General features: G+C 41.0%; 1 protein-coding gene across 1 annotated transcript in view; it reads right to left on the bottom strand.

Moving 5' to 3' along the window:
• Positions 1 to 5,169: 5,169 nt before the first annotated feature.
• The window catches only part of KIT (KIT proto-oncogene, receptor tyrosine kinase), a 125,033-nt gene continuing 115,393 nt past the window's right edge, over positions 5,170 to 14,809 (bottom strand). The window contains exons 20-21 of the mRNA XM_060690820.2: positions 13,701 to 13,806; positions 5,170 to 8,651 (exon numbers count right to left, since the gene is read on the bottom strand). Coding sequence (XP_060546803.2) covers positions 8,526 to 8,651; positions 13,701 to 13,806 — 232 coding nt within the window. The 3' untranslated portion in view covers positions 5,170 to 8,525. The remainder of the gene's footprint in view (positions 8,652 to 13,700; positions 13,807 to 14,809) is intronic.

Here is a 14,809-nt window from a genome sequence, read left to right as displayed (position 1 = left end):
TTCGATGTTTTCTTCTCCAACAACATATTTTGGGTTTTTTTTATTATTATTATTATTTTTCTAGTCTTTGCAGTATTGTATGCACAAAGATGTGAATCAAAATATATGTGTCGTTTGATGCTGGCTCCATGAGATATGAGCTATCGCCTTCACAAGGATGGGCAATAACATCTTTTGGTGGTCATATGTTAAGATTGGAGGACAGAACTACACACAGATAGAGCAAAGGTTTTCCGTTTTGGTTTGGGATCACTTTGTTCCTCCTTTTTGAACCATTCAAAATATATTTTAAAGCTTGTGACAATTAAAAAAAAAATAGTCTCCATATATGTACATCCACTTCTAGAATTCTCAGCAATCTCCATGTTGGCTCAGTGGTGAAATCTAAAATTTGTTACTACCGGTTCTGTGGGCGTGGCTTGGTTGTGGTGGTGGGGGTAATGTGACTGGGTGGGCGTGGCCATTAAAAAAAAACTTTTAAAACCATTTTTTCTACAACCTCTTCGGCGAAGAGGTTGTAAAAAAAATGCTTTCGAAAGGCTCTGACGATCCCAGCTGAGTTGCCTGATTGTCAGAGGCTTTTTTTCCTTTAAATGCCTCTGCCGATCAGGCAACTCAGCTTGGATCGTCAGGCATCGTCTTGGATCATCAGCTTGGATCGTCAAACTCAGCTTGACGATCAGGCAACTCAGCTTGGATTGTCAGAAGCATAAATGCCTCTGATGATCCCAGCTGAGTTGCTTGATCGTCAGAGGCTTTTTTTCTTTTAAATGCCTCTGAACGATCCAAGCTGAGTTGCCTGATCGTCAGAGGCTTTTTTTCTTTTAAATGCCTCTGCCGATCAGGCAACTCAGCTTGGATTGTCAGAGGCATAAATGCCTCTGATGATCCCAGCTGAGTTGCTTGATCGTCAGAGGCTTTTTTTCTTTTAAATGCCTCTGACGATCCAAGCTGAGTTGCCTGATCGTCAGAGGCTTTTTTTCTTTTAAATGCCTCTGACGATCCAAGCTGAGTTGCCTCTGCCGATCAGGCAACTCAGCTTGGATCGTCAGAGGCATTTAAAAGAAAAAAAGCTTCTGATGATCGCACAGCTCAGCTAGGCATGGGGAGGGGCAGGGATTTTTGCTACCAGTTCTCCGAACCACCCGCCTCCATCGCTACCGGATTGGGTGATCCGGTCCGAACTGGGAGCATTTCACCCCTGTGTTGGCTGGGAAATTCCAGAGTTGAAGTCCCTATATATTGGGATATTGGCCAATTGGGCAGTGGTGGGATCCTTTCGGTTTAACAACCGGTTCGGTGATCGTGCACTTCGCGCGCTGCGTGCGTGTGCACAGTTCAATTAAAAAATCACCTTCCGCGTTAGTGCTAGGGAAGTAAAACAGCTGAGGCATGGCAATCCGCTCTGCCGCACTGCGAAGATAAAGGTAAGTAAAGCACAGGAGTGGGCAGGCGGGACCAGGTGATCGTCGGAGCTACGAGTTCACTCAAACCGGTAGAATCCCACCCCTGCAATTGGGGCATAGGGGCTATGCTATAGTTTTGGGGGGTTTAAAAAAGATAGGAACCATTTTGAAATCTTTCCATTGTCCACCTTGAAAATGTTAAGTACTAGCTTCCGATCTTCACAAAGAGGGAAGAAAGGAACCTGGCACTTCCTATATTAGCTGTTCTCATATTGAATTGGTTTAATAGGAAGCTGACGGAACTTACAAAGATGCAGGTCTACAGAGCCTACGTCTTGAGTACACTCTTGTACTGCAGTGAGTCTTGGATCTTTTATGCACGGCAGGAGAGAAAGTTGAACTCCTTTCATATGCGCTGTCTCCGACGTATTCTTGGCATCACCTGGCAAGACAAAGTTCCAAATAGCGCAGTCTTGGAACGTGCTGGAATTTCTAGCATGTATACACTATCGAAACAGCGACGTCTACGCTGGCTGGGGCATGTCGTGAGAATGGCTGATGGTCGGATTCTGAAAGATCTCCTGTATGGAGAATTAGTGCAGGGAAAGCGCCTCGGAGGGAGACCACAGCTGCGATATAAGGATATCTGCAAGAGGGACCTAAAGGCCCTGGGAATGGACATTAGCAACTGGGAAACGTTGACCTCCGATCGTTCAGCTTGGAGGCTAAAGACGCAGCATGGCCTTCTCCAATTCGAAGAGACATTTATTCGGCAAGCTGAGGCAAAGAGGCCGTCCCGGAACCAGCGAAATCTGGGGGCTGGGCAGGGGACAGAATATATCTGCCCTCAGTGTGGAAGGGATTGCCACTCTCGAATTGGCCTTTTTAGTCACACCAGATGCTGTTTTAGGACCTCTTTCCAGAGCACGATACCATAGTCTTTTGACACTGAAGGATGCCAATGATATTGAAGAAGAGGGGAAATCTGACAAAACTCTTACGGCCTTCCTTACCCCCACCCCCACTCCCCAACTGCACTATTGAAATAATATTCCAATGCTGTCCAATTAGATCTTCCTTTATAGAACCAGACGGCGTCAAGAAAAAGGATGTGGCAAAAATTTCTTCTAATAGAAAAACCAAGCCACAGGCATTCTGGACAAAGGTTGAGATGTTGAGACTCTAGAAAAAGTGCAGAGAAGAGCAACCAAAATGATTAGGGGACTGGAGGCTAAAACATACGATGAACGGTTGCAGGAATTGGGTGTGGCTAGTCTAGTGAAGAGAAGGACCAGGGGAGACATGATAGCAATCTTCCAATATTTGAGGGGCTGCCACAGAGAGGAGGGGGTCAAGCTATTTTCCAAAGCACCTGAAGAACAGACAAGGAATAATGGATGGCAACTGATCAAGGAGAGATTCAACCTAGGAATAAGGAGACATTTTCTGACAGTGAGAACAATCAACCGATGGAACAGAAGTTGCCTTCAGAAGTTGTGGGAGCTTCATCACTGGAAGCTTTGAAGAAGAGACTGGACTGCCATCTATCAGAAATGGTGTAGGCTCTCCTGCTTTGGTGGGGGTGGGGGTTGGGCTAGAAAACCTACAAGGTCCCTTCCAACTTTCTTAATTTGTTAAATAGCTGTCCAATCTCTTCTTGAAAACCTCCACTGATGTAGCACCCACAACTTCTGAAGGCAACTCATTTCACTGATTAATTGTTCTGTTAGGAAATTCCTCCTTAGTTCTAGGTTGCTTATCTCCTTCATTAGTTTCTATCCGTTGCTTCTTCTCCTGCCTTCTGGTGCTTTGGAGAATAGGTTGACCCACTCTTCTTTGTTGCAGCCCGTCAAATATTGGAACTTGGTTCTAATGTCACCCCTAGTCCTTCTTTTCACTGGCCTAGACATACCCAATTCCTGTAATCATTCTTTATATTTATTTTATTTATTTATTTTTATTTTATTAAATTTCTATACCGCCTTTCTCCCGAAGGACTCAGGGCGGTGAACAGCCACAAGATAAAACACATAAATACAAAAATTTAAAATAAATTAAAAACGAATTAAATAATTTGGCTGAATTTAAAATACCCCATAATTTTAAAACAAATTAAAATTTACATTTAAAAAGGGGAGAAGATTTAGGCCAGGCCAGCTTGATGAAATAAAAAAGTCTTAAGCGCGCGACGGAAGGTGCGCAGATCCAGGATCCTCCGTATCTCCGGGGGGAGCTCGTTCCAGATCGTAGGTGCCCCCACAGAGAAGGCTCTCCCCCTAGGGGCCGCCAGTCGACATTGTTTGGCCGACGGCACCCGGAGGAGCCCCTCTCTATGGGAGCGTACTGGCTGGTGGGAGGCTATTGGTGGTAGCAGGCGGTCCCGTAGATAATCAGGTCCTAAGCCATGGAGCGCTTTAAAGGTGATAACCAGATAACCTATGCTTTAGGTGTTTGCTTCTAGGTGTTTGCAGACCTGTTGCTTCATGTCAGTGAAATTTACGAAATAACTTTTTAATGCTTCTCATCTTTAAACCCTCTCCACTCTTTTTTTAAAAAAAATATTATTTTTTTAAAAAAAACTTGTTAAGGAACCAGATATGTGAATCCTCACGGAAACCCCGTATGTTGGTAACAGAACGCAAAATGCAATTTGCAGCAGACAATAGCAACTCATTAGCTTTGTGAATCATTTGGAGTCAGGTTTATTACATTTTGTTTTTCAGAGCTTATGACAGCAACGCGTAACATCTGCGATGAAGAACGTGCAGCTCATAAAATCAGCAGACGAAATTTCAGTGTTGGAGCCGCCCGAACTCCTGCTATGCCTACGCAATCTGCTCTGGTTTTGGAAAGCCGCACAACTGGATGTGTCTTAGCATTCGTTGGACTTCGTTGTTGATTGCCTTGTATTGTACCACGCCTCCGTGGCAGTGAAATATCCACATTTGCTCCCAGAAAGCTCTAGAGGGGACCTTTTCCTCATCTTTCACCATTATTATTATTATTTTTTTTGGTCATTTTTTAAAAACCAAGTGACTGTTAACTACTGGAGATGGACTGGAGAAGTCCCTGCAGTCTTCCTGGCAGTTTTCCGCCCCCAAAAGTAGTTTGTCATTATCCTAGGACTGAGAGTGACTGGCCCCAAGTCTTATCACCCCCACTCACATAGTTTCGTAGCGAAGCACGGGTGTCCAGCTAGTTATTATATATACGCAAGCTTCTGGTAGGCCTTTGGTAATGTAGAAAAACAAGATTTCATTGTGAAGTTTGGCTGTGCTAAGTATTGGCAGTGTCATTAGTATATATAAGCATATATTATTCCACTTACATTTTAGTGAAGCCTAACATCCCTTTAATTATTATTGATATATTATTTAGTAAAGAAATTATTAAGTCCTCTAAAGTGAGAGATATCTTAGTTCTTCTGACATAATTGTAATTACAAGTGCTTGGTAGAAACGTTAGGTCATCACCTGGTATTGTCACACATCCCACAAACTGCACAATTCATGTCATTTGTGAATTATTTGTATGTTATCTATATTCACAATTCAGGGCAGGTATATGTCGACCTTAGCCCTTCCCCAGATACTCTGAAAGAACTGAAGGTTACCATGAAACTTGTAAATTACCACAATCTGTGCCAATAAGTGGCTGTTGATAAGGTTCCCTTATTTATTTATTTTATTTTATTTATTTGTGCAGAATCTGTAGCTTGGATTCTATGTATATTAAAATACCTCACAGAACTTGTCAATGGATATGTCTTATTTACACCTTTATTTAAACTTTTCAACAATACAACTTTCAAACATCCATGTATTTATACATACAGGCACTGTGCATATATTTATATTTATATATATATATATTTATATAAAAATATTTTTAACTCAAGAACCTAAGAGTTGAGAAGACTTTATTGCTACAGTTTAGCATTGACATGAGAATACAACCGAACAAAACAAATTTAAAAATCTGAAGCTGCTGCATAAACTACATTTGAACAAAAACAAAATTATAAAAATATAGCTTCTGAGACTCTTAAAAAGAAGAAAAAAAAATAAATCATCCAAGTGCCAATGAAGTACCGCTGTGCCTATAATTATTACAATTTTCCGAATAACCGCTATAAAAGCCAGAGAGCGTTTTTCTGGTAGCTTTAAAAGCTTTAGGAAGGTAAAAGTTTATGACTCAAGCCCTGTTTTCACCTTCTGTACAGAAATATACATCGAACTTGGGAAGCTCTCTTATCTCCTACCCATTCAACTAAAATGCTACTTCTCCTCAGATTTGCTTTTATGTGTGATGAGTATATCTGGGTAAAAAGAAGGATCTGCTCCTAATCTTTCTGACTTCTGGGAGGATTGTAAGGAAAGATGCATTTGCATCTTGAATAAATGTGGATTTTGCTCTGTATTGTAATTTGGGAATTTCAAGATAGGACTAGATCCTATTCAAATTGCGTAGGGCTCCCCCCCCCTTCCTTCCGATCTGGTCGAACGGGCAAAAGTCAGAGAAATAAGACAGCAGAATTCCATCTGTGCTCCCATTCTCTAGCCCAGGGGTCTCCAACCTTGGCAACTTGAGGACTTCAATTCCCAAAATTCCTCGGCTGGCTGAGGAATTCTGGGAATTGAAGTCCACAAGACCTAAAGTTGCCAAGGTTGGAGACCCTGCTCTAGTCTTACGGAGTGAGGAACATGGATGAAGAAACCTGTGCTGTGGTTCACCGAGGGAATAGGTAGATTCTTCTCATGCAACTGGGAATCTATTTTGCAAGGTTTCCAATCCTACATTTCCAAGCCTACCAGTGCTGATTTACATAAGGAGGAGGATCTCTTTCATACACTCTTGTACAGTGACACCCGTTGTGCCTTTTATGTGTACTGACTGTGAAAACAGGGCTAATGGCAGCCTTCTCCAATGGTGCCACCTAGGTAAGGTAGACCTTCAGCTCTCATAGCCCCCTCAGCTGGAACGGTCGGTCCAACGGCTCCACTGAGCAGGTAAGGTTTGGATGTACGCACAAATACTTTGCAGAATTTTCCCCTTGATCAGAATACGAAGGTATTCTACTGCGTGTTGCAAGGAGAAGATAGTACTCGTGTGAAGTCTGTTCCCTTCACAGAAGAGAATGGGAATCCTCTGCAGATAGGGAGCTTGGACTAAGCCATTCCCCTCCAAACCCTGGCAAAATTTGGAAAGGTGCAACAGTATAACATCTCCAGTGCAAGCGTCTATAAAACTGGCTGGCCCACTTCGGTCGTTTTAACTCTAAACAACGTAGAAGAATGCTAAATTATAGATCAGATTACTGACAAAAGGCTAATGGCACTTAAAATGCACATTAGGAGTGCATTTTAATTATCTTGCATTTGGAGAAGTATTTAATAACATTGCAATAGGTCAAATAATTGCTTTTATCAGAAATATATGTAAATGTAACCATACAGTAAGTGTAAATAACAGGTTGTGAGAGGCCTAGTGCAGTCTAAATGAATCAATACTTTAGAATTTGGTAGGAGGTTTATTCTGAAGTCTTCCCCGGATGTTTTGCACTTTCAGAAAAAACAAACAAACAATGGGTACACATAGCTGCTGTTTACCTGCCAATAACATGATTTTAACATGTTATTAGTTATTTTTCTCAATGCTGACATACCCAGATACCCAGTAACACAGGTAAGTAAGATGCTCCCAGGTGTAACTAAGAAATGCTTTACCTCTAATAATTTTTCAAAGTATAGGCAAATGCCCTCCTGATAAAAAATTTGTGGAGTTTTATCAAATATATTCGACTGGTTTAAATACACGCTGTCACACATATACACAAATTGAACAAGTGAGCCATCTTTTCACTCAATCTACAGGAGCTACACAAAGAATATATGGAGTTTACTTATTTTGAAACACAAGTAGACATGTGTCTTCACCAGGCTGAGAAATCCACCATAATTGATGTTACATTTTTTACACTCTCTTACAAATGAAGATACTTTGTTAATATGGAAACCATCATATGACAGTCTGGTTTTTTTTTTTTTTTTTTTCCTTTTTCTTCCCAATATATGCTGCGGGAAACCATCAGGACTACCGTATCTGAGCTGCAAGTTCTGAACCACCACTCAGTGGCAGCAAAGAGACATGGAAAACTCTTAAAACTCTCTGCTGACACCTAGTGGTTCCATCTGATAGTTGCAGGCCCAGCCCTGAACATAGACAAAAAAAGCAACGAGAAAACGGTACAGAAAATAGGTCTGTTGGAATATGAACCCTGTAGAAGAAATGAGGCAGGTAAATTCTTTTTTGTCCCTCTCATGTTATATATTTTCTGCTTAAGCGGTTTTTTTTCAATCTTGGCAACTTTGAGAGGTATGGATTTCAACTCCCAGAATTCCTCAGACAAGACAGCAAGCTGGCTGGAGAATTCTGAGAGCGGAGTCCACCCCTCTTAAAATTGCCAAGGTTGGGGAACTGGCCTAGAGTGAAACATTTGGAAATATTGAACAAGCAAGCAGTAACTCAAAGCTAGGGAATCTGTGGTTCTCCAAAAAGTTATAATTTTAACATCCATGACTACGAGCTTGCTTCACAGCCATAAGTCCCTCAACTTTCTACTAAAAATAAGTTCTGTTCCATGCTCATTCAAGATTTATTTCTCAACCAAGTGTTACCTCCTTGTTCTTGGAATTGGAATGTCAGTTTTTTTTTTTGTTTTGCTTTCACATCTAACCCTTTAAGATTTGGATAATGGAAATTTCTCAAATATTTCCTCTTCCACACTCAAGACATCAGCATTTTGGGCTCAGGTATTCTGGTGCCTTTTGTACGATGCTCTTTTTAAAACAACAACAACAACAATCCATACATTTTTGAAACTGCTATTTCCCACTCCCAAATCTGATTCTACATTACCATTGCCTATAACATAGCAATTATACAAATCCTAGCAAGCAGTGTTAACAATGGTGTAGCTGTCATGGGGCAGTCTAATTTTGTATGTGATTAAAAAGAAAGCAGCACAGAGCAACTCCTGCAGTACTTCTACTACCATTAGAGCAACAGATTGTCATTTTGAAACAGTACGTTCTCCAGCAAGATGAGTTGAGTCTGTTTTCAAACGTCCTCGTGTGTGAGTAACGGCTGAGTAGACGAAGCGCTGCTACCCACCGAGTTAATTCTTACGGAGTGATCTGTGGCATTTCCTTGACTACAAATGCCGTTTGAAACATTTGAGTAAATCTGGAAAAGACAGAAATTAGAATCAGTCTCTCGGACACAACGCCAAACAACCTATACAATTTTTTTTTTTTTGTATCTCATCCGCCGTCTAGCTTTCTACAATCTGATAAAAGTGTATTTTAAAAGCTCAAGCCACCGTAATTTTAGTGACTGCTTTTTGCTTGCTCGGAATATTGATTCTATTTATGATTTTTTTTTTTGCTTCATATCTACATTTTATGGAGATTTCAATTACCATATCGTGAGAGGCAATCAACAAACATATTCTCATTTTGATGGATGTATGCAATGCTAATCAATAAGTGATGTTGATTCATTCTGACTGTGATAAACTCAACATTGCTTGTTTTTTTTTACGGAGGTAATGATTTTACTTTAAGGATGTGTCCTCTTAGTTTTGAGAGAAGTACAGTTTCCATCTATAAAATTAATAGTGTTTAATTCAACCGTCAATTAAATGATATACAGAGTGAGAGAGAGGGGAGGAGAGAGAGATGCTCAGAGCTGCAGATATTAAAGGAACAGTTTTGTATTCACCTTTAAATACACCTGTTTAGATTTCAATGTCTGGATTGGGATCATGTGACCAGAGAAATGGCACAGTGGCCTGAACTTTGAAGAGCGGTCATTAAGTACCACTTCCTCAGCACTGTTTTAAGCCTGAAAGGTTGCTGAAGAAGTGGTTAAGTAATGACCACCTGCAGCTAAAAGTTGTTTGGAGAAAAAGAAAAATCCTGAATAATGAAGGTAATGTAGGCATCGAAACTGATTAAGTAGAAGAAAAAAAAAAGCAGTTAAGCAGTTGTTTAACTTTGATTTTTATTTTTCCCTTGTAAATTTATCCTTGTTTTTAACCACACTTTTAGGTTTGATTTTATATTCTGTACGTTATCTTGTTTGTTATCTTAGCTGAGATGGAGGGGTGTACAAATTTGATTGACTGATTCATAAATATGAATCAGTCAATTTGGATTGGAGCCGAGGTGGCGCAGTGGTTAGAGTGCAGTACTGCAGCTACTTCAGCTGACTGCTAGTTCAGCAGATCAGCGGATCAAATCTCACCGGCTCAAGGTTGACTCAGCCTTCCATCCTTCCGAGGTGGGTAAAATGAGGACCCAGATTATTGGGGGCAATATGCTATTTAGTATACTGTCTTTGGTGTAAGCCGCCCAGAGTCCTCGGAGAGTGGGCGGCATAGAAATATGACAAATAAATAAATAAATAAATAAATAAATAAATAAATAAATAATGGATAGACAGACAGACGATAGATAGATAGATGGATGGATGGATAGACAGATGATAGATTTGGATGGATGGATGGATGGATGGATGGATAGATAGATGACAGAGTAGATAGGTAGGTAGGTAGATAGATTTGGATGGATGGATGGACCGAGGGATGGGTGGTGGGTGGATGGATGGATGGATGGATAGATGACAGAGCTGATAGATTCAGATGATAGAGATAGCTAGATATAGACAGACAGACAGACAGACATGGATAGATATTGATGGGTGGAGTGGAGTGGAGTTGAATGGAATGGAATGGAATCAAATGGAATCGAAGCACATATTGGAAACAAAGCTGATATGACCAGGACAGTGAGTAACAGGGTAAATTGAGGATTCCCCTAAATGGGCTGTGTCAAATTCCTTAAAAAGTACCAGCAATGTTACAGACAACACGGAATACAGGTAGTCCTCGAGTTACGACCACAATTGAGCCCCAAATTGATGTGAGTTCGCCCCATTTTACGACCTTTCTTGCCACAGTTCTTGAGAGAATCATTGCATTTGTTAAGTTAATGACATGGCTATTAATTGAATTTGGATTTGCCATTGACTTTGCTCGTCAGAAGGTCGCAAAAGCTGATCATGTGACCCCGGAACATAAATATGAACCAGCTGCCGAGCATCTGAATTTTGATCATGTGACCATAGGGATGCTGCAATGGTCGTACGTGTGAAAAACGACCATGAGACTCTTTGTTAAGTCGAGGTCTATCTCTAAATAAAATAAAATCTTAGTGACTTGCAACAGTCTTTCTCATTCCCAAGTAAGTAATGATAGAAATGCTATTGGTCTAGATGTGGCCTATACCAACGGTCCCTAACCAGTGGTGGAATTCAAATTTTTTTACTACCGGTTCTGTGGGTGTGGCTTGGTGGGCATAGCTTGGTGGGTGTGGCAGGGGAAGGATACTGCAAAATCTCCATTCCCATCCCACTCCAGGGGAAGGATACTGCAAAATCCCCATTCCTGGGGGAAGGATATTGCAAAATCTCCATTCCCACCCCACTCTGGGGCCAGCCAGAGATGGTATTTGCTGGTTCTCCGAACTACTCAAAATTTCCGCTACCAGTTCGTCAGAACCTGCTGAATAGCACCCCTGTCCCCAACCTTTTCAGCTCTGCGGACTGACAATGGCGGGGTGTGTGTGTGTGTGGTGGTGGAGCGGGGATGGTTTCATCTTCACATGCACAAATGCAGCTTTGTATGCTTGCCCGTTGCCTGTGCGGCCCAGTTCCAAATGGGCCATAGCCCGGCACTGGGCCACAGACCAGGGGTTTGGGACCCATCAGCCTATACACTGATTGGAATCTACTTCACTGGCCATTTTCAGTCATGTTAAAAAAGCCATGTGACACATTGACACCAAAAGGAACTGTGAACACTGAACCCAAACAAAACAGTCACGATGGGAGCAAAATAACCACACGCTTTCAAAGGGATTCTACTTGTTTTAACACCCAGCTTTCACACTTCCTTCTTCCCTGAGGAACAAAGAGAAGACTTTCAAATGTGAAATGTGAAAAATCACAGATGCATCAAGGCAAAACGAAACAGCTGAACCCAGCTGAAATCTGTGCCTTCAAATGAGAATATGATCCTACCAGCATCAGACAAAACAGGAGCAAAAATAATCCTTGGTAAATCAGAGTATGACACCAATATGGACAATTTAGTATAGGATCCATCAAAAATTTACGTATTTATTAAATTTATATGGCTGTCCATTTCTCAAGAAGTCACTCTGGGTGGTATATGATGAAAAAATATTTTTTTAAAAAAGAACATGTCGGAAACAGTCCTATTAAAAAGCTAAACAAAAACCCAACCACGCAAGAGTTTAAAACAGCAAGGGAGCCACCTCAAGATATCAACGACGTCCTAGGCCGGATGACATAGCCAGATTTTGAGAGACTTCTAGAAAATCTATAGGGACAGAAATGATCTCACTTAGAGCGTGAGGAGAATTTTTCATAAAATGGATGCCGTGGCAGAGAAGGACCACCTTCTGGGCCCCAAATACAGTTCCCTGACAGATGGGACACGTAGCATGCATCTCATGCCAGATCGGATGGGACATTCAAGCCATCCGATTCAGTCACCAAGACTGAAGTAAAGTTGCTCATGGACAAAATTGAGTAGGAAAAGTCAGTACCAATCATGGATGATTAAGTCCCTATATCGCTATGGCCTGCCAAATATTGACAAACCAGAAGTCTGCAGTCAATTGGTGCAATCACTTGGTGGAACAATCCACCAAGTGGCAAAACATCTAGTCAATATACTAAAATTCACATCAGGAAAACACTGACATCTGCCATAAACAACTGCAAAATATTTACGGAAAGGATTAAAAGAAATATGATCAAGACTAGGTTAGTAGAATATCAAAATGCAGTAAGACCCCAATCAGTGGTGGGTTCCTCCCGGTTCCGCCGAGCCGGTAGCGGTGACGATATGACATCACCGAACCGGTTCTGCCCCCCCCCGTCCCATTCTTACCTTTTATTTGGCCCCACCCCCAATCTATTGCTGCCTCCTGAGTCCCAGCTGATTGGCTAGAAGGAAAAAAAACTATTTAAACTCTTGCCGCGGGGCTTCAAAGGGCCGCCCTACAGCTGATCAGTGGTAAAAGGCAGTTTGGTGGTAGACCGGTGCCTCCAAAAACAAATGAGTAGACGGGTGCCTGCAAAAATAAATGGGTAGACCAGTGCCTCCAAAAACAAATAAGTAAACCGGTACAGCTCTGTAAGCAGTTAAAAGCCTGGTAGACCAGTACCTCTGCTAAATCCTAAAGAATGGTCACATGACCATCAAGCCACGCCCACAAAATAAGCCACACCCACAGAACCGGTAGTAAAAAATTTTAGAACCCACCCCTGACCCCAATGTATTTAAAATAATGTATAGAGTAGATGAACGCTGCATAAAGTGCTACTGCACTGGGAAAACCATGACATTCCTAACTTTTGAAGAATATCCAGAAAACAATTTAAGTGGAAACAACTAGTTTCAAAAGGATTGAATTACAAAATTCCTTGGGCAATTAAAAAAAAAAAAAAAAGCAAGCATTAACAAGGATTAATGATATGATCTGTCCATAGGGAAATTAACCATTACTTTTAACTTCCTTGATGACTATTAGTTTATTGCAGAAATGATGCATTGTTCTATACTATTATTTGTGTTGTGCATTAAACAATTGCTTTTTTCGTGTGGCTGAAGTTGGCAATGAAATTAGTTCAAATAGAACAGCCAAGCATTTCATTATGTGAAGCACATTATTCAGTGTGACCCACACTGCGCTGAAACTACTCTAGGGGATAAAAGCTTAGAATTGTAGGTGCACAGTTGTTTTGCTGGAACTTTGCATAAATCATTCAATTTTTAATTCCACCTTTTAATTTGTAAAGTTCTATGTAGCTTATTGAAATTTGGCTGAAAATTGATTCCAGAATCCTTAGCATCTCACAATACTAGACTACACAGTATCAACAGTAGAGACCTTCACATTTCTAGGTTCTACCATACGCAAGATCTAAAATGGACAGCTAACATCAAAAGCGTCATCAAAAAAGCACAACAAAGAATGTTCTTTCTGAGCCAACTCAGAAAGCTCAAACTGCGCAAGGAGCTGCTGATCCAGTTCTCCAGAGGAATTATTGGCACACGATGGCAAAAAGGTTAGCCATCCCTGCCCTATGTCGACACCCTAGTCTCCCTTCGGAAGCTAAGCTGAAATACTCAATACTTACATGACTTGTGGTGTCGGAGATCTGCTGTTCAATCAGTTGTACAATTTGCTTAAAAGTTGGCCTCTTCACAGGATCAGAATCCCAGCAGCTCTTCATGATGTTAAAGCTACAGACAGTTAGAATGAGCCAAATGAAAAACATCCACCGTAATTTTGAAAACGTTTTTAGAAACTTTTAGAAAATTCACAGGCATGCAGTTTGGTTCATTTTTTCCCCAAAACAAACCATTAGTTTAATTGCCGAAAGCATGAAAATGCCTTCTCAAAAGAACTCTGAAAAATACAATGGGTGTCTAAAATCCCAGACTCCCCCATTTGTCATACAGCAGTAGATAAAGGATAATCGTTGTGCTTTTATATTACACTTCTTGGAAACTGAAAGAATTCTGCTATGGAGCATGCTGGAATTGTATATGCGTTTCTTTTTCTTTTTTAATTCTCAATGCAAATGAATGCTAGTATCACAGTCTGCATGGGTCTTGAAGTAAACTGTGAGGAACTCTGGAAGAGCTGAACTTATTTTATTACCATATTTTTCGGAGTATAAGACGTACCGGAGTATAAGACGCACCTCAGTTTTTGGGGAGGAAAATAAGAAAAAAGCTGATTGGCAGGTGGATCTGCCTCCCGGGATACCCCCAATCAGCTGTTCTCAGAGGTGAATTTTGGCAACAGGTTCCTTGGTTGTGAGCTCTGTGCCTTGCTTTTTTTTTCTGCCTTTGAAAGCCTCTGAAACTCCGTTTCAGAAAAAACCTTTTCCTGCCTCTGAAACAGAGCTTCAGAATAAAAGCATCTGAAGTTCTGTTTGGAGGCTTTTTTTCTGAAGCTCTGTTTGGAGGCTTTTTTTTTTCTGAAGCTCTGTTTGGAGGCTTTTTTTTTTTTTTTGTAACTCCATTTCTTTTCCCCGGTATCAATTCAAACGGAATTCTACAAAATTGGCAAATATATAAAAACGCGAGACGGGACCTACGGTTGAGTCTGCTACTGAAAGTTTTTGAAAAAACAGCATAAAATAAAACCAGTATTTCCACCAATATTGGATAATCGTGATCTGTCCCCGTCCACACACACACACACAAACACAGCCAGCTGAGGGTTAAGAAAGTGCTT

Source organism: Pantherophis guttatus, chromosome 8, assembly GCF_059756535.1.
Source record: "Pantherophis guttatus breed Tessera chromosome 8, ASM5975653v1, whole genome shotgun sequence".
Classification (NCBI taxonomy): Eukaryota; Metazoa; Chordata; class Lepidosauria; order Squamata; family Colubridae; genus Pantherophis; species Pantherophis guttatus.
Note: the sequence above shows the minus strand (reverse complement) of the source record. Positions and strands in the feature narration are given on the sequence as shown.